The sequence below is a fragment of the Notolepis coatsorum genome (assembly GCF_963971535.1).
Source record: "Notolepis coatsorum genome assembly, chromosome: 13".
NCBI classification, from domain to species: domain Eukaryota; kingdom Metazoa; phylum Chordata; class Actinopteri; order Aulopiformes; family Paralepididae; genus Notolepis; species Notolepis coatsorum.
The window spans coordinates 54927109-54954949 of record NC_140177.1 but is presented as its reverse complement, the minus strand read 5'-3'; the positions used below and the strand labels follow the sequence as shown (position 1 = coordinate 54954949).

General features: G+C 43.7%; 1 protein-coding gene across 1 annotated transcript in view; it reads right to left on the bottom strand.

The window, feature by feature from the left end:
- The window catches only part of mep1bb (meprin A subunit beta b), a gene marked incomplete at both ends in the record, with an annotated part of 211403 nt that extends 198499 nt beyond the window's left edge, over positions 1 to 12904 (bottom strand). The window contains 3 exons of the mRNA XM_084327668.1: positions 10030 to 10180; positions 12170 to 12459; positions 12662 to 12904. Coding sequence (XP_084183794.1) covers positions 10030 to 10180; positions 12170 to 12459; positions 12662 to 12904 — 684 coding nt within the window. The remainder of the gene's footprint in view (positions 1 to 10029; positions 10181 to 12169; positions 12460 to 12661) is intronic.
- Positions 12905 to 27841: the final 14937 nt, after the last annotated feature.

The window sequence follows — 27841 nt, the reverse complement described above, 5'->3', positions numbered from 1 at the left end:
CTACTTGATCGTCACTTCACACATGCGTCGTCTATCAAACAAAACAAACACACAAAGGAATTAGCTCAGCTGGAACAAGATGTCAGCATCACCCGAGGCGATACTCCTGGGACCTATGAACGGCAAGTTCAATTTCAAAAAGAATATAGATGGGACAGTAAACAAGACCATTGTAATATGTAGCTTATGTCAAAAAGAATTTGCGTATCACCGAAGCTGCTCTAGTCTAACGTATCACATGAACGCTAAACATGTCCAGGCAAGTTGTTCGAGCAGCTCCAGTGTAGCTAACGTTAGCTCCAGAGCAACTCGCACGCTTCGTCAAACCACTCTTGGAGAATTACCGTTAGGCAAACGGTTGAGTAAATCCACCACAGACAAACTAACCAACAGCGTCGCGAAGTGGATAGCAAAATATTGTAGGCCAATAGCTATAGTGGAAGATAAGGGTTTAGCGGAGTCATTTCGAATAGCGTCGTCTGACCCAAATTACAAGCTACCCTCGAGAGCTACAGTGATGAAAAGGATCCACAACATGTATGACACAGAGAGGGAGGCGAGGGAAGAAGTGTTGGCACGGGCTGGCCCAATGGCCCTAACGGGTGATCACTGGACGTCGGTGGGCAATCATAATTATTTGGGTGTCACAGTGCACTTGATCGATACTGAGTGGAAACTGCAATCATTTGCATTAACGGTGACCAAAACTGTGGGCCGCCATTTCGCCGATGCGTGTGCTGAACAGTTCAACACAGTAATAGAGGAGTGGAATATAAAAGATAAAGTCACATCTATTGGGACTGATTCCGCCCGTAATATGATAGCAGCAGCGCGCTATATGCCGTTCCAGCACATGCCATGTGCTGCACACGTGCTGCAAAGAACCATCACAGTCTCCCTTGAGGACAGAAGCCTTGACACCACCCTGGCAAAGTGCCGCAAGATTGTAGGCCACTTCAAGCACAGCCCTGCCAGTACAGAAGAACTGCAGCAGCAGCAGACTGCCCTCGGACAAGCAAAAGAGCCCATGATACAAGATGTATCCACAAGGTGAGACTGTTTAACTACCTGTTGTATGCTTAGGGTAAATTTAGTGTGTGTGTGTGTTTATTTCTTTGTGTTCTGTACAATTGCATCATGCTGCATTAACAACCCCCAGTGGGACTAATAGTTATTTTATTGAATTGGAAGGTGGAATTCGACACTGGCCATGATCTCACGGTACCTGAGGAACCAGGAGGCTGTGACTGCCACTTTGGCCCAACAGAACCACAAGCTGTCCATGCTGACCCCCACAGAGTGTGACAAACTGAAGAAGCTGGAGCTTGTACTTGAGCCCTGCAGGTAAGTGTCTCTCCCTCTCTCTCTCCCCCCATACACCCCCCTCCTCTCTCTCTCTCCCCCATACACACACCTCACACCCCACTCTCTCTCTCCCATACACACACCTCACCCCCCAATCTCCCCCATACACACACCTATCTCTCTCCCATACACACACCTCACCCCCCCCTCTCTCCCCCATACACACACCTATCTCTCCCATACACACACCTCACCCCCCCTCTCTCCCCCATACACACACCTATCTCTCTCCCATACACACACCCCCCCCCCCCTCTCTCCCCCATACACACACCTATCTCTCCCATACACACACCTCACCCCCCCCTCTCTCCCCCATACACACACATATCTCTCTCCCATACACACACCTCACCCCCCCCCTCTCTCCCCCATACACACACCTCACCCCTCTCTCTCCCATACACACACCTCACCCCCCCCCTCTCTCCCCCATACACACACCTATCTCTCTCCCATACACACACCTCACCCCCCCTCTCTCCCCCATACACACACCTATCTCCCTCTCATACACACACCTTCACCTCTTTCTCTCTCGCTCTCTTGTTTCACTGCAGGTATGTGACTGAGCTCCTTGGAGGGGAAACCTACGTCTCATGCTCTGTGGTGCTCCCCGCACTCTGCCACCTAAACCGCATCATGGACCTCAACGAGGAGGATCCGGGCTACATGGTAAAGTTCAAGGCCAGCTTCACGAAGGACCTGGACGCACGCAAAGCGACCCTCAACAACAGATGGCTGAAGCTGGCTACAGCCCTCGACCCGCGATTCAAGGACTTGAAGAGCGTACCAAAGGACGAGAGGGATGAGGTGTGTGTGTGAATGAGAAGACCAGTGTTAAGTCCTTAGGCTGTCATGAAAAGTCCTATGCAACTAATTAATTGTCCCTCTTATTAGGTGTGGACCTGGCTTAAAGAGATGCTGCCAGGACCAGAAGCAGACAAAGCTGCTCCACAAGCCACAGAGGACGAGCCACCAGCGAAGAGGACCCTCCTCCTGCTGTCTTCAGACTCTGATTCAGATGAAGTCAGGGTACTGTCAGGACAATTAGACCTCTACAAAGCTGAGCCCAGCATCGGAATGAATGACTGTCCACTGGAGTGGTGGGCAGCTCACGCAAAAGCCTATGGACAGCTGTCTCCTCTTGCTCGCAAATATCTGGCTACTCCTGCTACCTCTGTGCCATGTGAGAGGCTATTTTCACTTGCAGGTCACATAGTCCAAAAGAAGAGGGCAGCCTTACTCTCAGACAATGTAAACAAGCTTGTTTGTCTTAGCAATTGGCTCAAGGAATAGATTTGTCATGCATACAGTAGACCCTGCACTAGACCCTGCACTAGACCCTGCAGTCATGCCCCAGACCCTGTAGTAGACCCTGTAGTCATGCCCCCAGAAACTGTAGTAGACCCTGTAGTCATGCCCCCAGACACTGTAGTAGACCCTGTAGTCATGCCCCCAGACACTGTAGTAGACCCTGTAGTCATGCCCCCAGACACTGTAGTAGACCATGCCCCCAGACACTGTACTAGACCCTGTAGTCATGCCCCCAGACACTGTACTAGACCCTGTAGTCATGCCCCCAGACCCTGTAGTCATGCCCCCAGACACTGTAGTAGACCATGCCCCCAGACACTGTACTAGACCCTGTAGTCATGCCCCCAGACACTGTAGTAGACCCTGTAGTCATGCCCCCAGACACTGTAGTAGACCATGCCCCCAGACACTGTACTAGACCCTGTAGTCATGCCCCCAGACCCTGTAGTCATGCCCCCAGACACTGTAGTAGACCATGCCCCCAGACACTGTACTAGACCCTGTAGTCATGCCCCCAGACACTGTAGTAGACACTGTAGTCATGCCCCCAGACACTGTAGTAGACACTGTAGTCATGCCCCCAGACACTGTAGTAGACACTGTAGTCATGCCCCCAGACACTGTAGTAGACCCTGTAGTCATGCCCCCAGACACTGTACTAGACCCTGTAGTCATGCCCCCAGACACTGTACTAGACCCTGTAGTCATGCCCCCAGACACTGTACTAGACCCTGTAGTCATGCCCCCAGACACTGTACTAGACCCTGTAGTCATGCCCCCAGACACTGTACTAGACCCTGTAGTCATGCCCCCAGACACTGTACTAGACCCTGTAGTCATGCCCCCAGACACTGTAGTAGACACTGTAGTAGACCCTGTAGTCATGCCCCCAGACACTGTACTAGACCCTGTAGTCATGCCCCCAGACACTGTAGTAGACACTGTACTAGACCCTGTAGTCATGCCCCCAGACACTGTAGTAGACACTGTACTAGACCCTGTAGTCATGCCCCCAGACACTGTAGTAGACACTGTACTAGACCCTGTAGTCATGCCCCCAGACACTGTAGTAGACACTGTACTAGACCCTGTAGTCATGCCCCTAGACCCTGTAGTCATGCCCCCAGACACTGTACTAGACCCTGTAGTCATGCCCCCAGACACTGTACTAGACCCTGTAGTCATGCCCCCAGACACTGTAGTAGACCCTGTAGTCATGCCCCCAGACACTGTAGTAGACACTGTACTAGACCCTGTAGTCAGTATATTAATATTTGAATAGTCATATTTGGCACTATATCGTCGAGTTGGACGTAGTCTATTAAGCTAATAATAGTCTGTTAATATATAGTGCTTCGTGCGGTGAGAATACTACCGTAGTCAGTACCCCATCGTTTCGGGCAGAGAACTGGCTGCTTATCCAGGGTGGTTGACCCCACGTGAAGCTGCACCCGAGGAGCCCCAGAGCCGACGAGCGAGTGGACCTGTATACCGGATTATTCTGCCGACGACAGCCCGCCTTCCCAGGCACGGATTATGCTTTGTATACTTTGATTATTCCATGGATAAAGACCCCCGACACTGCCGTGTGTTGGAACCCCCCCCCCCTGGAGAGGACGCAAGGTGAGGAGACGCTCTGCAAGACGAGGTCGCTTCACGTCTCTCCTCCGTGGACCGGATGACGCCGGCCCACAAAGAGTCCACCTGCTTTCATCTGTGGTCCAAGGATCGCCGGCGCATTGAACGGCACTACAGTGGGTTCACCTGGGATACCCTTGGCCGGATGAGGCAGCCGGATTCTACCCCCCCCCCCCCTCCTACTCCTGTCGGCTTACAAGCGACCGGATTAACCCCCCCCCTAGTGTGTCCAGTATATAATCATTAAAGTATCATTGCTGTTATTCCCTAAACTATTCCAGGTCGTACTGTACTAGACCCTGTAGTCATGCCCCCAGAAACTGTAGTAGACCCTGTAGTCATGCCCCCAGACACTGTACTAGACCCTGTAGTCATGCCCCCAGACACTGTAGTAGACCCTGTAGTCATGCCCCCAGAAACTGTAGTAGACCCTGTAGTCATGCCCCCAGACACTGTAGTAGACCCTGTAGTCATGCCCCCAGACACTGTAGTAGACACTGTACTAGACCCTGTAGTCATGCCCCCAGACACTGTAGTAGACACTGTACTAGACCCTGTAGTCATGCCCCCAGACACTGTAGTAGACACTGTACTAGACCCTGTAGTCATGCCCCCAGACACTAGCTTGCTGTGGGCTGTTTTGATTTTTGAGGATACTGTAGCTTAGTGTAAACTGTTATTGGCTGTATCAGCAACAAATGTTACCTTATTGAGAGGTATGTTTTCATTCATTTTATTTTATTCAATTTAATAAAATTGATTTCTAAAGCATTCTTCACTTGCAGGTCACATAGTCCAAAAGAAGAGGGCAGCCTTACACACAGACAATGTAAACAAGCTGAAGCTTGTTTGTCTTAGCAATTGGCTCAAGGAATAGATGTCATGCATACAGTAGACCCTGTAGTAAACCCTGCACTAGACCCTGATTTTTGAGGATACTGTAGCTTAGTGTAAACTGTTATTGGCTGTATCGGCAACAAATGTTACCTTATTGAGAGGTATGTTTTCATTCATTTTATTTATTTATTTATTCAATTTAATAGAATTGATTTCTAAAGCATTCTTCACTTGCAGGTCACATAGTCCAAAAGAAGAGGGCAGCCTTACACTCAGACAATGTAAACAAGCTGAGGAATAGATGTCATGCATACAGTAGACCCTGTAGTAGACCCTGCACTAGATCCTGCAGTAGACCCTGCAGTAGACCCTGATTTGAGGATACTGTAGCTTAGTGTAAACTGTTAGCTGTATCAGCAACAAATGTTACCTTATTGAGAGGTATGTTTTCATTTTATTTATTTTATTTATTTAATAAAATTGATTTCTAAAGCATTCTTCTTGGTGTATTTAATTGATCAGTCACCTGCCACAATAATGTAATGTCCTTGAATTTTAAATATTTATATGAATATGAAATATAAATATGCGATTAAAATGCGATTAATTAGATTAATTAATTACAAAACCTGTAATTAATTAGATTAAAAATGTTAATCGCCTGACAGCACTAATTATGATCAATGCTATGTTTCCAGGTACACTTTTCAGGTGTGTTGGGTTGATAAGTTGGTAAGTGGTTGTGACAACGACTTGAAGTCAACCAGGTGTAGACCCCGGACATTTTTTCTTTTTAACTGAATATTAAGATAAAATCAAATATTCCCAGTAGGGAAATATAGATACTTGTGTAAGGTATCATGGATTTCCTTTTTGCTACAGTGTTTCTGATCAACTCTTGCTGTGGCAGTAAGGAAAACGTAAGAGAGGATGGTATGGTGGACAATTTTGATGTCTCCCACCTGTACAACCTGGCCAAGCTGCACAGATGGGAGAGGAAAATTGTCACCGCAATGGCTTTTGTGGTCATGTGGACTCTGAACTAGACAGAGTCAAAGAGAGGATATCAAAATGGACGGTTGATTAATCCGGATGCTTACAACCTGTCAAAATTATGATGACTAATAGACAGAAAAAATGCAGATGTGTCCAAATAATTTATGCTAAATCATTCTAACCTTGAAGAGGCCAGTGAATGGTTTCTGAAACAGGGTAAGGAGAGTCACATTGGGAAATGGACGTGGTCCTATAACCTGCCAAAATTACGGCGACAATGCAAGATTGCACACAAAATTCCATGGGCAAAAAGTGAGAGACTATATTAGGAATGTTTTGAATAACCAAAACATGTGAATATTTTGTTCTTTTTCTGAGAAAATACAGGTGGAAGTGGCCAGTGGACTAGAAGTATCTTAGATTAGTTTAGAAAATAGGGAACGAAATCCAACGAACCAGCATGCTATATGAACAAGAAGACGACAACGAAAACAAAACAGTATCTTTATATTTATATCACAAATTCTCTCAATAAAAATAATGGTAAAAGAACAACATTTATGCTAAATTTAGAAGAAATTGTTTCTGAAATTACAGTTGTATATATAGTAAAACATGTCTCTTTTTGCCTTGTTCTGCTTCACAGCGTCTCACCGGGAGAACGGAGTCTGTGACAGACGTCCATCGAGTAAAGGCAACAACAGGGTCACCTAACTGAAGGTTTGTGTAAGAGAGACAAGAACTATATTAGAAGCAATATAAAAACATGCATACATACACACATACATATACACCACACACAAATTAGGAGTTACAGTTTTTCTTCTTCTGCCGAGTACAAAGGAAGTCTCTGAAAAACAATCTGAACAGTAATTTGAAAAGGAAATAGGAGAAGCCTACTTAGAGACTACATCACAGTTCTGGAGCAAAAGAAAAATGGTGAGAAAGCTCAACTCGGACAATGACAAAACAGGCCATTAACTCAGCAATGGCAGCGCGCAAATATGCCTCCCCTCAACAAGCGACGCGGTCCCAACGGGTACGCTGAAAACAGGCCGGTATGGAAGAATGATAATGATTAATTCATTATAGCCAAAGACGGGTAAGACTGCACGGAGAGAAACTCGCGGCAACCTAAGGCAGGCACATTCACGATTACAGGAGCCGTAAAAATCACTGTGAGCAAAGACTCACTGAAAGAGTGAACACAGAGAAGGGGAGGTGAAGAGAGTGAAACACAGAAATTGCAATAGGCATTGAGGACACTATCAACACCGAATAAGTGACATCTCCAGACTCATATCTCTGGACTAATAATGCACCAGACAAAGTGAATAAAAATTCAAAAAGCTTGTGGGATGAAAAATGCAAAAAGCCTTCCTGCAATTACGTTAGCCCAAAACTGGCAAACTATAATCATATTGACTGAAAATGTTTAATGGCAGGAGAAAAAAATAAAAAATACACAACACACAGAGAGTAAGGCCACTTAAAGGTCAACCTCCATGTTGTATTTTTGTTCAATAAACAATGTGGACTAGGCCAACAGTGACTTTCATGAAGAATTGGAAAAAAAAGTATTGAAATTGACCCAGTTTTAGCGTTTTTATCAAAACATTTTGTCTGCCCAACACAATCAACATGCACGTGCATATTTTAATCAATGGTTTATAACGTGCACGTGTAATGTCGTCACAACAGGTATTGGTCACCAGGGGGCTCTGTGACCCTACTCCTGTGCTCTGGGAGACACAGGCAGTAGCAAGGAGGCAGAGCATTATTTTCGGCGTTGGGTGCATGATGCGCATGCGCTGTGATCACACAAGGCAGCCAACGCCGGAAATAATGCCGTTTTGAGCAGTTTATAAAAAATATTTAAAATGTTTATTAGCAACGCAGAGCTTTCAAACCATCCCGTATCTCTGTCCGAAACCCTCGTGCAACTGTGAGTACATTTGAAATGTCTCTGTGATACTTGTATAACGAACGGTTCGGCCAGAACCAGTCCTTCATGGTAAATCTAGGTTGGTTTCCTATTAAGGAGCAAGTGACTGTGGATTCACTCGGTGCATCAGTCACGAAAGGGGCTATGATGAGCTTGGCAAGCCAGAGTAAAACACAGTTTTCATTCAATCAATCAATAACAACATTAACCAGACTCTCGTTGTGTCTATTATGCTAACGCTAACGTTACCTCATTGTGTCTATTCTACAAGCTTTAACGTTACCTAGCCTCTCGTGTCTATCTGCTAACGTTAGCATTAGGCTAACTAACGTTACGTCCCTAACCCCAACAAGCGTAACTAATCAGCGATCTTTTTGTCAGACTAAACACTTCGCTCTGTGGCAAATTGTGTTGATGTCGGTTTTGTTTCATCAATAAATGAGGCAGAATACACAGTGACTGTATCCTTTTTTATTGCACTTGTTTCTTGCTGCAAACATACAAAAGACATCCTACGCGAGACATTAAAGATGGCGGCGTTCTGTTTTCGTTCAGACTCCCCAAACAGTGACGCGTCTCTCTTCTGACCAATCAGTGGTCTGCCGTTTTTCACGTGACATTTCTGGAGCTCTCATGCTGATCACCAGCAGCCCTGCCTCCCCACACGGAGACAAACTGAGTACTTTATTTTAGTGGAAAAGCAACATTATATTCAGCACATTAATATGCAAGCCACACCTGTTGTGACGTCGGCTTTTGATAAGCTTTTTTGATTCGCGCGTGCATGTTATTCGTGCGTGGACCTTTTTAACTCTTTCAGAGTGGCATTTCCGGTGTCAAATGGAAAAAAATAAATAATGAAATTATATACCAATGATGTAAACTACCCATAATTGATCAGTAGGGTTTAACCTGGAGGTTGGGCTTTAAGAGTAGGGCACAAATAAAGTAAGAATAGAAACATGACACAGTGAGAGTTGACATAAAAACAAAGTGAATATGATGTTTGTCGCGGACCCCGTTTGCCTGGTGGGAGCTGGGAAGAGTGCACAGGAAAAGAGAGGTAAGTACAACAAAAGTGAAATAATAGAAAATTAAGACAAGGTAAAGGAAATTAGGCAATATAAACTAACTTAAATAAAAAGCACAATAGACATAGTATACAATTCAAAATAGCATAGAGTTAGTAATAGGCCAGGTCTGTGCAACTGAGCTGAGGTAATCAAACAGACACTAGAATACACTAATCAGAATAAAATAACACTACAGTGAGAGTCAGCGTCCAGGATGAGTGTGTTAACAGATGAACCATGTATTGTTGAAAACGTGTACAAGTAATTTTAGAAACAATAAGTAGGAAATAAGAACGTTCAATCAGAAAATTCTATAAGCAAATGGACAACAGAAAAATGATTCAAAGTGATGGAGAAATAACTAAAAATATAGATTAATTAGCTAAAGAAATAGTTAAACAGGGCTGAGAGAGAAAGAGAAACAATCTGGAATAAAAAATGAAACTATAAAACTGAATATTTAAGAAAGGAAAACCAATTAAGAAAAAGCACACACGCAAGGTTGAATCAGAATATGAAATTAGCTGTACTATAGTTAGTTAAGTAATGTTTTTATGAACATAGAGTGAGAGTAGATAGATTAGGGAACAACTAACATGGCCAAGGAGTTTCTACAAATTATGTGTCCACAAGGAAACTACACAGAGAGAAGGCGATCCTCCCAGGCAACCATGCACAGAGGTTCAACGACCCAACACGCCAACAGGGGATGACAAAAGCGTATCAAGAGAGGTGGAGCCAGTGACAAGAGAGGTGGAGCTATATACCACATCGCATCAGAAACTCCGGGGGGCCGAGACGACCTGGTGATCCTGCAACAATTGGTATGATCGCCCACGTGGTCCCAGGGTGGCACACAGCAGGAGGAGGTCCAAGAGTGGCACACTGCACCAGACGACTGAAGACAGCAAAGAGGCTGTCATTGGGAGCAGCCCTCACAGAAAGACCATCGGCGAAGAACAACGGTGGAGATCGAGGGCATGGCAGAGAGGAGACACCTGACCGACAGCTGTCGGGAGAAAGAGAGGGAGACTCAGACAGAAAACGAGGGCTTCACTACATTGGATTCTGACGACACACCTGTCGTGCAAAGACATCGGGAGGCCATAGGCCACAAAGAATGACAACTAGACCCAAAAGATACAGCGAGCCTTGATGAAAAATCAAGGAAGCCTCTATTCCTATTGAAAAAAAAAATTGTAATGAAATTTCATATTTCATAAAAAAACAAAAAAAAACAAAAAAAAATGTATATACTCGCCACCAGTGATGCCACAGATTACTTGTAAAAGTAATATGATTACTGATTACTGATTACTCCTTTAAAAAGTAATCTTAGTTACTTTACTGATTACTTGATTATCAGAGTAACTTAGTTACTTTGAAAGTAACTAGGTTACGAAGTCGTCCCCCCTGCTGCTGCCACAACATAAGAATGACAACAGTTTTTTTTAAACGCTTTATTGAATGTTTTTAACTTGTTTCTCTGCACATAACGTAAATTGTTAAAATAGTGCTTCAGCTTCTGTACCATCAAGTATGTTAAAGCAACAGTCTCTCCTGCTCACAGCATTAGAGCAGCCAGACAGTGGTTTTACAAAACATACACCTAACAAATGCAGGTTGAACTATTCAATTATATCAACTGTAACTATTAAATTGTTTTTATAAATGTCTTTCTATAAACATACAATCAGTCTCTCTTTAACATGAAAATGAACTGTAAATCTGGAAAATAAGAGCTTTTGCTCTGCCACAATCTTAATATACATTAATCAAAATGTATTGTATTTATAATTTGTATGTCTTTTAATCTACATTTATTTTGATTTTATTACTGGACTGTCATTATTGTTATTATTATTTCTGTCATTGTCCTGTGATTTATCATTGATTATTACTGTTACTGTATTGTTTGTCTAGTTTCATGTTAAAAAAGGGAAAATAAAAAACATTGTTCAAAAAAAAAACATTAATCAAAAGGGAAAGCAACAGTCCTGACTGTTGAGCAGCAACGAGTGGTTTCCCAAAACAAACGGTGAATAACACCACATGTAGGCTAAAAATGTCTATGAACATTCAATCAGTCTCTCTTGTCTTTAACCTGTAAATGAACAGCATTTGGCAAATAAGAGCTTTTGCTCTGCCACCATCATATATATGAAAAGGGAAAGCAACAATCTTTCTGTTGAGCAGCAACGAGTGGTTTCACAAAACAAACAGTGAATAACACCACATGTAGGCTAAAAATGTCTATGAACATTCAATCAGTCTCTCTTGTCTTTAACCTGTAAATGAACAGCATTTGGCAAATAAGAGCTTTTGCTCTGCCACCATCATATATATGAAAAGGGAAAGCAACAATCTTTCTGTTGAGCAGCAACGAGTGGTTTCACAAAACAAACGGTGAATAACACCACATGTAGGCTAAAAATGTCTATGAACATTCAATCAGTCTCTCTTGTCTTTAACCTGTAAATGAACAGCATTTGGGAAATAAGAGCTTTTGCTCTGCCACCATCATATATATGAAAAGGGAAAGCAACAATCTTTCTGTTTAGCAGCAACGAGTACACAGTAAATTGAAGTGAAAAGTGAAAATTGAAAATAGAAAAATAAAGAGTTATAAAAAAATAAATGTACTAATAGGGCAGGTAGGCCTATCTATAGATTTATAGATTTCACAAAAGATAAATGGTCAATAACACCACATGTAGGCTGATATGTACACTACCTTTGAGGCCTATCCTATTCAGATATGGTATAATGTTCCTAGTGAAACAGGGGAGAGGGGTGAGTAAACCAGTGATTATATCTCAGTAACAGAATCTTCTCAAACCTCTTGTCAGAAAGTCTGTTCCTTCTAGGCGTGAGCACCAACCCTCCCAGAGAAAAAAGACGCTCCACAGGAGCACTCGATGGGGTTGGAGTGTTATATTTCAAGAAAATGTTCTTTATGTTTGAATACCTATCCAGTATCTGAAGCTCATGCTCTGACCTTAGGTAGTCCATCACCTCCTTTTCTGCCACGTAGGTCTCCTCCTCTGGCTCGGCCTCAAAGGAGAAAAAGTCCAGCTCACCTTCGCTGGCAGATGTGTTGGGGTTGGGGACGCTGGCAGCCCTCTGTGCTCCAGCATTGTAGGAGCGACACTCTTCTGTCAGGAGCTCCTTCACTTGCTCCTTCCTACCTTCGTCTCTCAGCCACCGGAGTTTAAACTTTGGACAACTGACAGCTGCGAGAAGGGCATCTTTGTTGTCCAGCACTGGGGCAAAACGAGTCTGGATAGCCTGAGAAATATATTTTGATATTGTTATTTAGGGATGTGCGAGACTAGTTGACCAGTCTATTAAACGGTACTGCTCCTCTTATGCTATTATTATTATTTATTATTGTGTGCTACTGACAACCTACATACTGCAGTATGGTGTTCCATGTTCATGATTGAATAGTGCAATGCAAAATATGTTTAACTCAAAGGTGGAACATTACCTGCACTATGGCATCTGGAAGGCCTGCAGTCGTCTTGGAGAGGGTGTTCTTCAGAGCGAGGGTCTTCTGCATCAGCACTTCAAGTGTGGGTAGTAAAGTTCCATAAGGACAGTCACCTTGTAAAATGTCCAGTGCTACAGTCAGAGGCTTCATGGTGGTGCAGTACTCATGCAGGAACTGGTATTCTGTATCTTTGAAGCAGGTGACTCCCACCTTGGTGCACAGAGTATTCAGCTCTTTCATGGGGATTTCTACGATTCTCTTTATGGCATCGTAAAAAGAATTCCACCGAGTGGATGTAGGTACAAGGAGCTTCCTTTTATTTACTTCCTCCACTGTCTCTGAAGCAATGGTAGACCTACTTGCTTTGGTCCACAGGGCTGTGCATTTAGCCGTGCTGCTCCTATACACAGCTTTGCTCTCTGCTTTGGATAACAAGTATTTCTCCACCTCATTTGTAGAAATGATGTTGATGGTATGAGAAGCACACCTGTAGTGCGGGGGGAGAGTCACATCCTGGCCATCACTTTCATTCTCTGCTGAGAGGATTCCAGCCACGTCTAAAAAAGTGGCATCATCAACAGTGGGAATAGACTCCTCAGTCTCATCATCGGATTCTGTGACAGTGACAGGCTGATACACTCTAAATGCCTTCACGAAATTGGAACCATTATCAGTCACTGTTGCTACAACTTTATTTGTTAGTCCATATGATGCATGGATGTTTTCAATTTCTGCACCAATAATATCAAATGTGTGTCTACCACGGATTCTCCGACATGCCAATGCTGCCTTGTTGCGCTGTAGTGTTGCTCTGCTGATCCAGTGACAGGTCACCCCCATATAACTGCGGTTATTAGCAGTCCAAATATCGGCTGTAGTTGATACATGGTCAACCTCATCTAGCGTGGCCTTAAGGTTCTTCTCCATCTCCGCATATTCCGTATCCAAGTACGAGGAGAATGCCGTTCTTCGGGGCAGCTCAGCACTAGCACTACAAGGGATCTTATCTATTATGGCACGGAAAGAGGGCGAGTCAACAGTGTTCAGAGGTAACATTTCTTCTACAACATATCTCCCGACCATTCTCTTCAGCTCTCGCTCACTAACGGGTGTTTTTTTATTGAAATCCAGCTTTTGCTGTTTGGCTGGTGGACCTCCCAGTCCTGTAGAAGTCGAAGCTTCGGCTTCGTGTTTTTTTTCTATCAGTTTGGTCGCGCGGTGCTGTGATTCCAGATGCTTTCTTAAATTGGATGTGCTGTTTTTAGCGGTAGACAGTATTTTGCCTACTCCGCATAGTGTGCAACTCACGTGAATGTTTTTTTCACCCGGTTTAGCTGACACAAACCTGAAGTAGTGACTGAATTTCCAGTGTAAGAACGCGTTACCAGCATCTTCCTGCGCCATTGTAGCTCGCTATGTTTTGTTCAGTGATGATGACGATAACATGATAATAACAGCCGCGCCCACCAGCATGGAACAACACGTGAGGTTACGTGCTCAGACACGCTTTGAAAACGTGACATGTGACGTCACTCCCAAAGAGAAGTAAACAGCTCTAAGCGTATTTTTGACTGTCGAAAACGAAATAAAATACTGCATTCCGCCTGCATTATGAATTTATGATGAGATAGTAACGAAATAGTAATGCACAGCCACTTGGACAAGTAACTGCAATTAGATTACTGGCTTTTAAAGATTAACGCGTTAGATTACCATTTTCGCGGAAAAGTAATCAGATTACAATAACGCGTTACTTAGTAACGCGTTAGTGGCATCACTGCTCGCCACTGACATTCCAAAGCGCCGGTCAGGGCCCAACAATGGGGTACCACATCGCCACATCAGGTACCAAGGGACCAGGGAGGAAGCCCAGCTCTCACGGATTGAGAGCTCCGGCCAACGCACTGGCCAGACGGAGGAATCAGGGGGAGGCATCACTAAGGCCTGCGGTCATCCAACCGGGATTCCGAGCCCCGACCAAACATCAGGCTGACATCAGACAGAGGCACCTGCCCCAAGAGAGGAAGACGTTTGTGTGCCATGAGACGATGTTTGATTGCCTTGCATGACGAAAAAGAATATAAGTGAAAAACAATGCTATATTTCTCTTAAAGAGAGGAGATGGACAGATGGACTACAAACACTACAAAATGAACAACGGATGACCATAAGACCAACGACAAAAGAGCGACCACAATTTTTCTATTTTTACAAATTCAATTTTATGACAAATGGACTATAATTCGTTTACTAATTTCTTGGATTATTATTTCTTGTATTAATAATGTTAACATTCTTTCTTTCTTTATTTTCTTTATTATCTTTCCCGATATTATTCTTAGTAATATTAACTTGATTGGTAGTTCCTTCTGTTTAAATTGTATTATTATTATTTCTGTTATTATGTATTTTAGAAATTACTCTTCTGATTAATATTAATTTTCATTTAAAAAAAATTCTAGGAAAACTGAATATAAATGTTATCTTACTATTGATAGGTTACATACATTGAAATATATTAATGGGTTAATTTAGTTAAGCTAAATAAATAAAATAACGGTAACCAATATGGAAAAATACAAATTAGGATATGAGATTAAAACATAAATAATTCTGCTTGTGTGGATCCTATTGATCCACAAGAGAGGAATGAAGTAACAATTTATGTTCATATGGTCAATAGAATTGATATTATCGTGTATTTATGATTAATGGGTTATTCAACATTATCATAGCATTATTCAGAATGGCTAAGCTGAAAACAGACAACAGTTGGCTTGACCGTTGGCTTGATCACACACCCACACACTATCTCACCCCCACACAGAAACCAGTTTTGTTGTATACTTGATGAATGACACACACTCTCACACACACCAAGTATTGCAGGTGACCGAGATTATAGCTCACACCCCCTCACCCATTAGAACCTCACGCAGACAGACCAAACCAGTTTACCAACTATTGGCAGGGGAGGACCAGACCCACTTGTGTATTGGAGATAGGATTTAAACAACTTGTTGAGAACAGTAGGGGACTCAGTCTAGCCGAGACTGTTGTCATGGAGGGACCTCTACTGTGCTGCTGTGTAACCTGTGCCTTGTCTGCTGAATAAATCACATTCTTCACCAACTGAGCCATTGCCTCTGAAAACCATCTCCAGTCTGAATTCTTCTTGAAACCAGCGCCCACTCTCAAAGAATCGACTTCAAACGCAAGCTGTATAAGAATTTGACGCAACGGTAAGGTGTGTACAGAGATATAGAGGTAACAGTCCAAGTAATGCTTTATAGAGGAAGATGTACCAATGATGAAGCCTACGAGCAGGCAGGGACAGCCAACCTTCTTGTACAAAATGCAGAGATGAGTGAGTGATCTACAGCCAGTAATGAATCTTATCGCACCATGATAAGTGGCATCCAGCATAAGCAACGAGGTAGAACAGGCATTCATATACAACACGTCACCATAATCGAGTACCGGTAAAAAAGTAGCAGCGACAAGCCTCTTTTTAGAATTAAAGGAGAAACAAGCCTTGTTTCTAAAATAGAACCCCAACCTTACCCAGGTGGCCAAAAAGTTCCGGCCCATTAATGGCCTGTATCCGGCAGGCCGGATGAAATTAATAGGCCCTAGTCCGGTTGCCGGAATCGGCCAAGTAGACGGCAAAGATTACTTGACTGCCCGGAACCGGCCAGAGTACACTGGGCCAGGTCCGGGGTTGCCGGAAGCGGTCAACGTCCGGTTGCCGGAAGCAGCCCAGATGCGGCCCAAACACACAGGGCCAGGTCCGGTTGCCGGAAGCAGCCCAGATGCGGTCCAAACACACTGGGCCAGGTCTGGTTGCCCGAAGCCTAGCCGACACTGCCAATGCAATACTTGTACTACACAGTAAATTCCGCAGAGTAAATTTTCCTCAAACTGAGTACTTTTGACTCAAACTGAGTAAAGAAATTTTACTCAGTTTGAGTGAAATGTACTCAGTTTGAGTCAAATTTACTTTGCAGAATTTACTGTGTACCCAGTATTCTGCCAGAGCTACTCCACTATCTGCCTATGACCGTACATTACCGGACATACAGTAGGAAATGGTTGATTAGTAATACAATGCCACATATTTAAGGACCCTTCCCTTTACCAATGGAGTATTGGCATGTCCCTCATTGAAGAATTCAGAAGTTTACATGCTGTCTCCTACCTCACTGAAATATATTCTCAGTGTATGTGCACATTTTACACAATATACATCATTCTGCAGTGAAGCTCAAATATCAAGTAAAGTAACAATTACCCCCATACATGCTACTTTTTCCAGTTAAAAATGACAACTTGAATAGATATTTAAACATTTATTAACAAAAAATATCACATCCTCCTCTCTGAACCCAACGACAAAGCCTCCAATTAAATGAACCCATTGTTCCCCTGCAACAGCTTCTCCCACATGGGGATCTTTGATTAAACACCTGCTATCAGAAGAATATAGACAGTCAGAAAAAAAGTTCACTGTTTACTACTTAAGTACATTTAAAAGTAGAAACTTTGACTTTTACTCAAGTGTGTACTTTCACTTAAAGTGGAAATGAAGCAGTGAGCAATGTGATCCTAGTTGTTTGTTGTGTACCTTGTGTAAGACAGGGTTCTATAATCAAATGTGAAATCTATCTTATTTGTCTGAAAAATCAAATATAATATCCCTGTTTTCAACATGGGCGCCGCCATTTTGTTGCTGACGTCATGGCTGACGTCATGGGGCTTGTTTGGTGTATACACTGCTGGTTAGTTACCTATAGTGAATGGGTCAGTAAGTAAATAAAATGTTGCCTACAAAACAACGGGACCGCGGTGGTTCTGTTTGTATTGCTCCTGGCTGTTCAAACTAATTTTACCATGTGAGAGAGAGGAAAGTTGGTTAATTTCCACAAACTACCAGTGAAAAAAACAGTGTTGTTGGCATGTTGGCTCAGGCTGGCTGCACTCAGGCGGCGTGATCAGCCTGTTGGACAGGGAATGAAGATCCCCAGAGAACACTTCATTGCCTCGGATTATGTTGTTGGGGGTGGAAGGTTTGTCCAGAAGACCACTAATCAGCTGAAGCCTGATGCGGTTCCCTCGGTCTTCGACAGACAGACCGGCGTTAGCTCTCGGGAGCGATCGCTAGCTAGTTAGCACCAGCCGGGGACCGGCGTTAGCAACCGGGAGCGTCGCGGAGCATTCAGCCTGCTGGCTACCTAGATCCACTTCAACCAGCCGAGCGTCGGGAGCTCCAGCAGCTTGTCGATGTGCTAATAGCCTGGAGCCAGCTACCGTTAGCTTGCAGAGGCTCCAGCACACCGACAAGCTGTGTAGCCAGCTACCGTTAGCTTGCAGAGGCTATTAGCACACCGACAAGCTGTGTAGCCAGCAGGCTGAATGCTCCGCGACGCTGGTTGAAGTGGATCTAGGTAGCCAGTAGGCTGAATGCTCCGCGACGCTCCCGGCTGGTGCTAACTAGCTAGCGATCGCTCCCGGTTGCTAACGCCGGTCCCCGGCTGGTGCTAACTAGCTAGCGATCGCTCCTGAGAGCTAACGCCGGTTCCCGGCTGGTGCTAACTAGCTAGCGATCGCTCCCGAGAGCTAACGCCGGTCCCCGGCTGGTGCCAACTAGCTAGCGATCGCTCCCGAGAGCTAACGCCGGTCTGTCTGTCGAAGACCGAGGGAACCGCATCAGGCTTCAGCTGATTAGTGGTCTTCTGGACAAACCTTCCACCCCCAACAACATAATCCGAGGCAATGAAGTGTTCTCTGGGGATCTTCATTCCCTGTCCAACAGGCTGATCACGCCGCCTGAGTGCAGCCAGCCTGAGCCAACATGCCAACAACACTGTTTTTTTCACTGGTAGTTTGTGGAAATTAACCAACTTTCCTCTCTCTCACATGGTAAAATTAGTTTGAACAGCCAGGAGCAATACAAACAGAACCACCGCGGTCCCGTTGTTTTGTAGGCAACATTTTATTTACCGACTGACCCATTCACTATAGGCAACTAACCAGCAGTGTATACACCAAACAAGCCCCATGACGTCAGCAACAAAATGGCCGCGCCCATAATGCTAAATGCTTCAGAAATGCACACAACAAATCGTTTTTTCTTAGAAACTGCTTATTTTTATAACGTGATTTCTTCTGTGGCTTATCTAAATACTAATGTGATGCTATGAATATGTATTTATCGCACTGCTTCATTTCCACTTTAAACTTAGTCTAGCTTAGCACAATTTTTTAGGAGAATTAATACAAAAACCGAGTGATATGGCCGTTCAGTTGTAAATGAAAGCCTGCATTTAGTAAGACGTTGTGTATAAATGTCTTTTGGTTTGGTTATGAATGAATGACAGCATCTCTATAGCACAGCTCTATTACTAGGACATAAAGTGCTTTGGAATGACTGCATACATCTTTCACAATGGGTGGCCCCAGCAGGAATCAAACCCCTAACCGTGACAGTGTTAGTGCCATGCTCGGAGTGCCAAGCACAAGACCCCAATGTTATGCGGGGCTCTGCTCATAGGCGGGCGGCTCGTGGCGTGGCTCGTAGTCCTGGTTGTAGAAGCAACCGTCGCCCTCCATGGAGCCCCCCCCTCCTCCCGCGTCACCCCAGCGAGGTGGCGGGTGGCGACCCTGACGGGGTGAGCCATGGTGGGGTGGCGGGGGGCCGGCAGGGGGAGGCCCCTGGCCCTGGGGGGGCTCCGGAGAAAAGCGCCAGGGGGCCGGGCCGGGAGGCGCCCCTGGGGCACCCCGGGAGGCGTGGGCATAGCCTTTTACGGACCACGGGGGAATAGGTGACGTGAGACCACGGGGGAATAGGTGACGTGGGGGCGTGGCGTAGCGGGGGTCTGGGGGAGCTGTCGCCGTGGAGGGGACGGGACTTCCACTCACCGAACTACTGCCCTACACGAAAAGTGAAAAAGGCAAATAAAAAGAACGAACCACAAATTCAACGACAGAACAAAGACAGAAGAGAAGAGGATGAGATAGAGAGAGAGAGAGAGAGAGAGAGAGAGAGAGAGAAGAGAGAGAGAGAAGAGAGAGAAGGAAAGCAAGATAACAAAATACAACAAGAGCCACAGCATAATCTGACAGCGTATACTACTCATTGGCAACATTTGATTTCTAATTGTGTTTACCTTGGAAACAAAGTAGTTGTTGAAATGTCAATGTCAAATGGTTTAGTGATGAATATACCATCTGACTCAATAAATGATGGCGTTTTGCCCATTTTATTTCTACCCAAGAGGATGAAGAACATACTTTCGTCTTGTTTACAATTCATCAAGACATTTATGACATACACAAGACATACAAATATACGGTACTGTGTAAGAAAAAGAGATCATAACAAAATATACATCCGAAGGGGAATAAAGTGTAGTTGTTAGTATTGAGCTGTACTGTATTGTACCCATTCTGCAAGCTGTTAATAATGTTTTCAATCAATCAATCAATCAATCAATCAATCAATCGTTATGTTGAGATTGTCTTTATTGAGCGATGCCCCTCTGTGGTAATTTTTAAGTATCTATGAGACAGTAATAAAAATGCTGTTACACAATTGTTACATCAACCTCTGGTTCCAATTATTCAGAAGACACACTTGAGTAAGGCGGTTAGGTGGCCGAGCGGAGATTGCGTTCGTCACCAGCCCCGGAGCTGAGCTGGATTTGCCTGTTCGAATCCAGCTCACAGCTCCGGGGTTGTCACCAGCTTGGCTGGCCGTCTGCACTGATACAATTGGCTGTATCAGAGGGTGGGAGAAGCTGGCGGGGTGGGTCCGGGTCGTTGTAAACAGCGACTCCTACAGTTCGGTCGGGGCGCCTGCTAAGCGCGGATTGGACGTGAGGGGGATAGTGTGGTCCTCCCACACGCTACGCCCTCTCAATGAGAATCCGCGCTGCCAGGTGAAAAGAAGCGGTGATTGGCTGGACGTGTGTCGGAGGAAGCACGTGGTAGCCTCCACTCTCCCAGATGATCTGACTGTGGGGGGTAAGTGCGCAGCGACCAGGAAGGGACTGGGAATTGGCATACGACTAACATTGGGATGGGAGAAAATCGGAGGAAAATGGAGGGGGAAAAAGACAAAAAAAAAAAAAAAAGAAGACACACTTGAGTGGGGACACTGACCTCTTTGTAAACCGTTAATGTTTCTTGTAGGATCTCTCACTCCTCAATCTGTGCCGAGAACCAGTTTGTTACATTTGGTTTATTATCACAGAGGAATTGCTTTTCGTGTTACCGGAATAAAGTACACCCCCACCCCTCTTATTCTTATTCTCTCTCTAGTGTGTGTGTGTGTGTGTGTGTGTGTGTGTGTGTGTGTGTGTGTGTGTGTGTGTGTGTGTGTGTGTGTGTGTGTGTGTGTGTGTGTGTGTGTGTGTGTGTGTGTGTGTGTGTGTGCGTGTGTGTGTGTGTGTGTTGTACCTGACGTCATGAACATCTGAACGTCATGCTGTTGAATCCACTTGGCTCACTACAGCAGGGCTTCGTGTGGTGATGAACCAGCTCAGATGAGGACACCCTCCGTCAAAGGTGCCACTGATATACCGTGCGCGCACCTTGCATCTCTCTGCGTCCAGGAAAGCACTAACCAAATAGCGCTGTTGTGTATTCGCACATTTTACTGCAATCGACTCCTCTTGAATTAGCTGACAGACATGACAATGGGGTATCAACGAGGTTTTGCGATATGATTTTGTTAAAAAAAACTTTATTGGACCTCCGTAAACTATAACACCAAGCAACTCGGAGCTGCCTGGAATCCTCAATTGCCAGGATACGCCGAGGTAAGACAAATTCGGTTTTATTTTTCTGCAACGTATAGCCTAGGCCAGGTGTTGTCGTTTAAAATTCATAATAATTTGGATTTATCTTTGCGTGGTGATGAACTACAGTATAACCCGAGGCAACATGCATGCCGTCATCTCATTTCAGACTAGTGAATGAATGAATGAATGAATGAATGAATGAATGAATGAATGAATGAATGAATGAATGAATGAATTAATGAAAACTTTATTTAACAGATTGCAGAATGGGTACAATACAGTACGGCTCAATACATACAATTGTTAAGGGGATGCAGACCAGAGAAAGACGTTTGTCTTGTTTACATCAGGGTCCCCCATTTTCAATTCATAGTGTAATGTGTAATACAATCTGTAATACAATCTGTTACAGAGACGTTGCCTACAGTACAACTGAAATTAAATTAGCAACATGAGGTTACATACATTCTTAAAGAGTATGATTTGTAAATGGAAAATACACTATTTGGAACTTTCTTAAAGGGGCAATTCACCAAAAAACAACGTTGATCTATTTTGCAGATTATATTCTCACGCATATCCCAAAATTTAACACATTCAAGTTTCACAGTTATTGAGAGTTAATTAATGAGTTTGAATGTCATCCAGTGATCTCATCGGAGGACACTGAATTAGACATACAGCTTAATTAAATTATGTAAGGGATTGTTATATTTTCATCATTCATACTTTTTTCATCTCTAATTTACTTCGCTGTAATCCACCATTTCATTTTATTTGTCAATAACAACAACACCTTGGATGTCTCCAAGACTCCTTTTGTGGCAACTTTTTTAATACATTTTGATTCAATATCCAAATATCAATAGTGATTCAAACATTAAAAAAATAAAAAATATTATTTTGTTTTATAGTATGCTTATTTACATTAGCACTCCTTCATTCACTTTTTTATCATGTCATACTGGCATTGGATATCGGTTCGATACCAGTCTAAAGCAGTGGCGGCTGCAGGATACATCTGCAGTGCCGCAGCCCCATACAGGCAGGGACCTGTGCTGTGCGCGTCTATGCCAAATACAACGCTGTTCGGTTTCCGGATTCCTCTGATTGGCCACGACGCCCACGTGACCCCGCGCTAGCACACTCCCTTATCCACGCCTGCCGCTACGCCGCGCCAAGCTCCTCTGTGTGTTGCAGCGCGCGGCAGAGCGCCTCAATTTATACGCATTGGAAGTATTGACTACGCTGTAACGAATCATTAAAAAAATATACCGTTAACTGGAATATGTTGTTTCTTTACACATATGTTGGATTATGTAATTGGTTTGTCATGACAAACCAATAAAATCGCTACAGAGCTCTCATATTTGCTATGAGTGGCGACGACTTGACTTTCACTTTCGTATTTCGCTTTCGTCTTGTTTAATCAGCCGCTTCTAAAGTCGCTGTCGAAGCCTGTTTCCGCCTCCGCGTGCTAAAGTTCTGGTAAGTTTAAAGTGCTAAGTGCTGCTAAGTGCTTTATAATATTGTATTTTATAATATTGTCGCGCATCACGCGCAACGCCACTCTGAGTCAAGAGCTCTGTCATTGAAGTGGGTGGTGTTACCAACAGCGTTCACCCTGATGTAAAGTAGCGATTTGCGATTTTGTCATGACAAACCAATTACATAATCCAACATATGTGTAAAGAAACAACATATTTCAGTTAACGGTATATTTTTTTAATGATTCGTTACGGCGTAGTCAATACTTCAATGCGTATAAATTGAGGAAGCTTGAGAACACACAGGGACCTCTGCCGCTCTGCTGCGCTCTGCAACACACAGAGGAGCTTGGCGCGGCGTAGCGGCAGGCGTGGATAAGGGGGCGTGCTAGCGCGGGGTCACGTGGGCGTCGTGGCCAATCAGAGGAACCCGGAAACCGAACAGCGTTGTATTTGGCATAGACGCGTACTGCGTGTTAGATGCCTGTACACTACTGCGCATGCGGATGGGGGGGGCTCTCTTGCGCGCTATCTCTCTCTCTCTCGCTACGTGTTACAGAGACATTAGCGGAGACACGTGTTACTTTCAATTCATAATGACATTTATGACATACACAACATACGGATATACAGATATAAGAATCTAACATAAAGATATACAGTACTGTTACATTTGTGATTGATTGATTGAACATTTTATTAACAGATTGCCGAATGGGTACAATACAGTACGGCTCAATACACACAATTGTTAACCTGCTGTCGTGTGGCAGTTAAAGGGTTAACCTTCTGTGTATTGTCACAGTGAAAGGGTTAACCGTTTGGTAGTGCGGCAGTGAAAGGGTTAACAATTGTGTGTATTGAGCTGTAATTATTGTTAAATCTATATGTCACAACGAGAAAAAGCAACCAAGTCCTCACTCAGTGGCATGGGTTTTGGCTAAATGCATACATAATAAAATAATGTGACTGAAGTGATGGAGACCATGTTTGAAGGCAAACAAAAGCAAATCCCCCTCAGATAGCACAGCAACCAGAATAACTGAAATACTGGCTGGTGATTTGATTAAACAGCTTTGTGATATAATAAAAAAAAATGCACAGTGCATTTCCATAGCTGTGGATGAGTCCACTGACACCACTGAGAAGCCTATATGTTCTGAAGAACCATTCATGTTCTGAAGAACTGTTCATGTTCTGAAATGTTATTGCTAAAGATTGAGAAGATTGATCAGTTGTACTTTTTTTTTGAATACTTGAAACCCTTTTTTTGTGGAATATTTGATGCAGCCCAGCCTCACCCAGACTCTACCTCCAGCGGCCCCCAGGTAAATTGAGTTTGAGACCCCTGGTCCAGATCTATAATCATAAGTGATTGTTAGTCTGGGTGGTAATTTTATTTATTTTTAGTACTTAACACCCATTAGAGACAAAAGGAAAAAAATGAATAAGGGCAAAACATATTAGGCTTGTGGTCATTTTAATGTCAGATCAAATCGAAGGAGAACCTCATATTTTTCGAGGTTGCAAACTTTTCCCTCCCCCCTTGTAAGTCGCTTCAGTCTCTCAGTTATATTTGCCTTACAATAAATATAGTTACACTATGGAATACCATCAATACTTCAGTGTGTGTGTGTGTGTGTGCAGGGGAGGAAACTAACTTTTTGGCTTACCAGCCAACTGGCGAGTATATAATTTTTTTTTTACCAGCCAAACAGATTTATTACCAGCCATAAATAAATCGCTAATTGTGATAATTACTTCTTTGTATGTCTTCGTCTAAATTGATTTTCAATCATAGTAATAATCACACCATGTCTGTACTCTTCAAAATATTTATTACCATAAAAAAAAAGTGTCTCTACTCTTCAAGTCAAGTCAAGTCAAGAGTTTTATTTGTCACGGCATACAAGTATACAATGAAATGCGGGTGGTCTTGCCCGCAACAATGTGCAATACAGTAGTACAACATATAATAGAATCCAATAAAAACAACATTGTGCAATAGACAGGTAATATACAGGTAATATAGTGGGACATCTCGGTATCTGTACATAGTTATTTACAGAGCATGTAGGACATGTTAGGTCCTTTGGTAGTGCAATACACTGTTACTGTTGCTTTACTATTTTTAAAGTGACCTTTCCTATTTTGGACTGGGTTGGGCTGGGCAGTGAAAGATGCTGGGCTGGACTGGGTTGGGCAGGGAAAGTTGGGCTGGTCTAGGTTGGACTGGGTTGGGCTGGGCAGTGAAAGAACCAAGCATTTCACTGTAATGTAATAGCTAAATAAAACAAAACTTAAACTTGACTTGTTACATTTGCACTCTGGTTGGACGCCAAACGTATTCTGGTTGTACTGTACTTGTGCTGTATGATGACAATACATTGGAATCGAATCTCATGTCAACGCTACTGGTTCAGCAGGTGTATTCTGAATGACAAGTATGACAACATCACCGTTGTGAAGGGTATATGGGCGAGTGGTGATATGGGGGAAACCCGGTAATAATTTGGTAATAATAAAATGTTACTCGGCTGCATTTAAGCAAAGCCGCTCAGTTAGTCGTCCACTATGTTGAACACCCGTAGCTTGTTACATGCTAGGTAGCTAGCCAGCTAATGCTGGTTGACTTGAGTGAGCTCATTCTCATCCGACTCGAAGGAGACGAGTCGGGTGCTGTTGTTCGCCCCATGTCAGACCGCACTGATATCCGAAAGCGACGACTCTACCTGCAATTATTTTCATCCACTGATGTGTTTTTGTCTAAGTTTGTCTACGTTGTCAAGCCGGTGACAGGAGTCTGTAGGGCCGCACGCAGTGGTGTGTCCACTTCCCCTAGATGGGCGGCATCTTCTAGAAAACGAGTGTTCATTGGAGGAGCTTAGAGCGCAAGATGATGTTCATTGGTTATGGATTATTATGAGGCACAAATGGGAGGAATCATAAGGGGGGAGTCAGAGTTCGGCTTGTGCCAGTGAGCGAATCAGCAGATTGCAGAATGATTTTTTTGTTTTGTTTTGTTTACTACTCGCCAGTGTGGCGAGTGCTCTTCATGAATCACTCGCCAAACATAAAGAATACTCGCATTTGGCGAGTTAAAATGGCCTAATTTCCTCCCCTCAAGTTTCAAGTTCAAGTTTCTTTTATTGCCACACGGCCAGGCCGGTGGAATTTGAGCACGGTGCAGGTGGTAGCTGCGACAATACACCACATGGATGATGGAACACAACATAACATCAACAACAACATAACATAACTTAACATAACATAACATGCATAACATAACATCCCCTGTGTGTGTCAATACAGGGTTGATCTCATTCTCTCTGTATCTCTTTCATTCTCTCTCTCTCTCTCTCTCTCTCTCTCTCTCTCTCTCTCTCTCTCTCTCTCTCTCTCTCTCTCTCTCTCTCTCTCTCTCTCTCTCTCTCTCTAAAAAAAAATACGATATATATATTTTTTTTACTGATACCCGATCCAGCTATTTTACTGATATCGGCGGCCGATACCGATACCAATATCGGATCGGTGCATCCCTAATCACATTGCATTCTGGGAAGGAGTGTAGTTCTCTAATAATTTTTCTGAATTCACTGAATTCTTTCTGCTGCCTCCTGCTGCGAATTGGTAAGGATTGTACCAGAATGTTTCATAGGACATTGATTCAAATGTCAGCTAGAATTTTACAATTGATGGCTTATTTTGAAGGTATGAACCTGTACTTTCATATTATGTAAAAAAAAATTGTGAAAATTCTTAAGGAGGAGCATAATCGGCTAGACTTCAGAGGGTTAGCTCACTGACTCGGCGTCACTGCGCGCAAGCGGCCAATGTAAATGGATCAAGCAAATACATTTAGCCTACCAGGGTCATCAAATATGATGTATCGGGGCGCTCAAACAAAGCAAGTCACACACTCAGTGCGCCACTGTGTTGTCACTCGACACCAGTCGTCAAACAGTAAAGATTTGCGCCATTTCGAGGAGCATTGTAGCGAAAGCAATGCTTTATTTTGCTTTCCCTGCCTTCTTTTTCAAACGAGAGGATCAAACCCAGCGTGGATTCAGACAGGAATGACCGATTTGAAGCACATAAAGCAAAAAACGAATTTCTTTAATTCGCCCTGTACAAATTTTTGCATTTAAGAGCATATACATATTGCATATTACATATGAGAGTCCCACACTGTTGTGTCCTCATATTACAGGTTGAAGCTGTACTTCCCAAGAGTCTCCACTATGGGGCGTAGTTGATACATTTCACTCCAAGAATCAACATAGTACTCAAGCGACACACGTTCAGAAAGCATTGCACAATACGTTGTTGCTTTGCGTGACCTAGCTACCAGATGTGACTTTGATAATAAAACTGAGGAAAATCTCCGGGATCAGTTGATTGAACATGTAGCTAGCCCACAGATAAGGGAACGTCTGCTGCTTGAACCAGGTTTGACGCTGGACAAAGCTATCAATCTAGCTACGCAGTTTGAAGCGGCTACACTGCATGCTAAAGCTAGAAGTACTGAGCGTGCTGCTCCAGTACAGGCTGTGATGCCGCGGTCTCATAATACTTTCAAGAAACGGGACTGGCAGCACTCCCGTCCAGCTAAACCTGCTACTGATTCTGCCTCCACTCGCTCTTGCTACCGATGTGGCTCGGGGAACCACCTGGCGAACTCTTCACAATGTCCAGCAGTGAGAGTGACTTGCAAATTATGCCAGAAAACAGGACATTTTGCTCGTGTCTGCCGTGCTAAAACACAGTCGGTGAGTACAGTGGAAATTCCTGAAACTACAGTGCTATGCTTGGAAGCTTCTGACATTACAAAAAGGATTGTATGCAATGTGCATGTACACACACCTACTACCCAGGCTCAAGAATTGAGA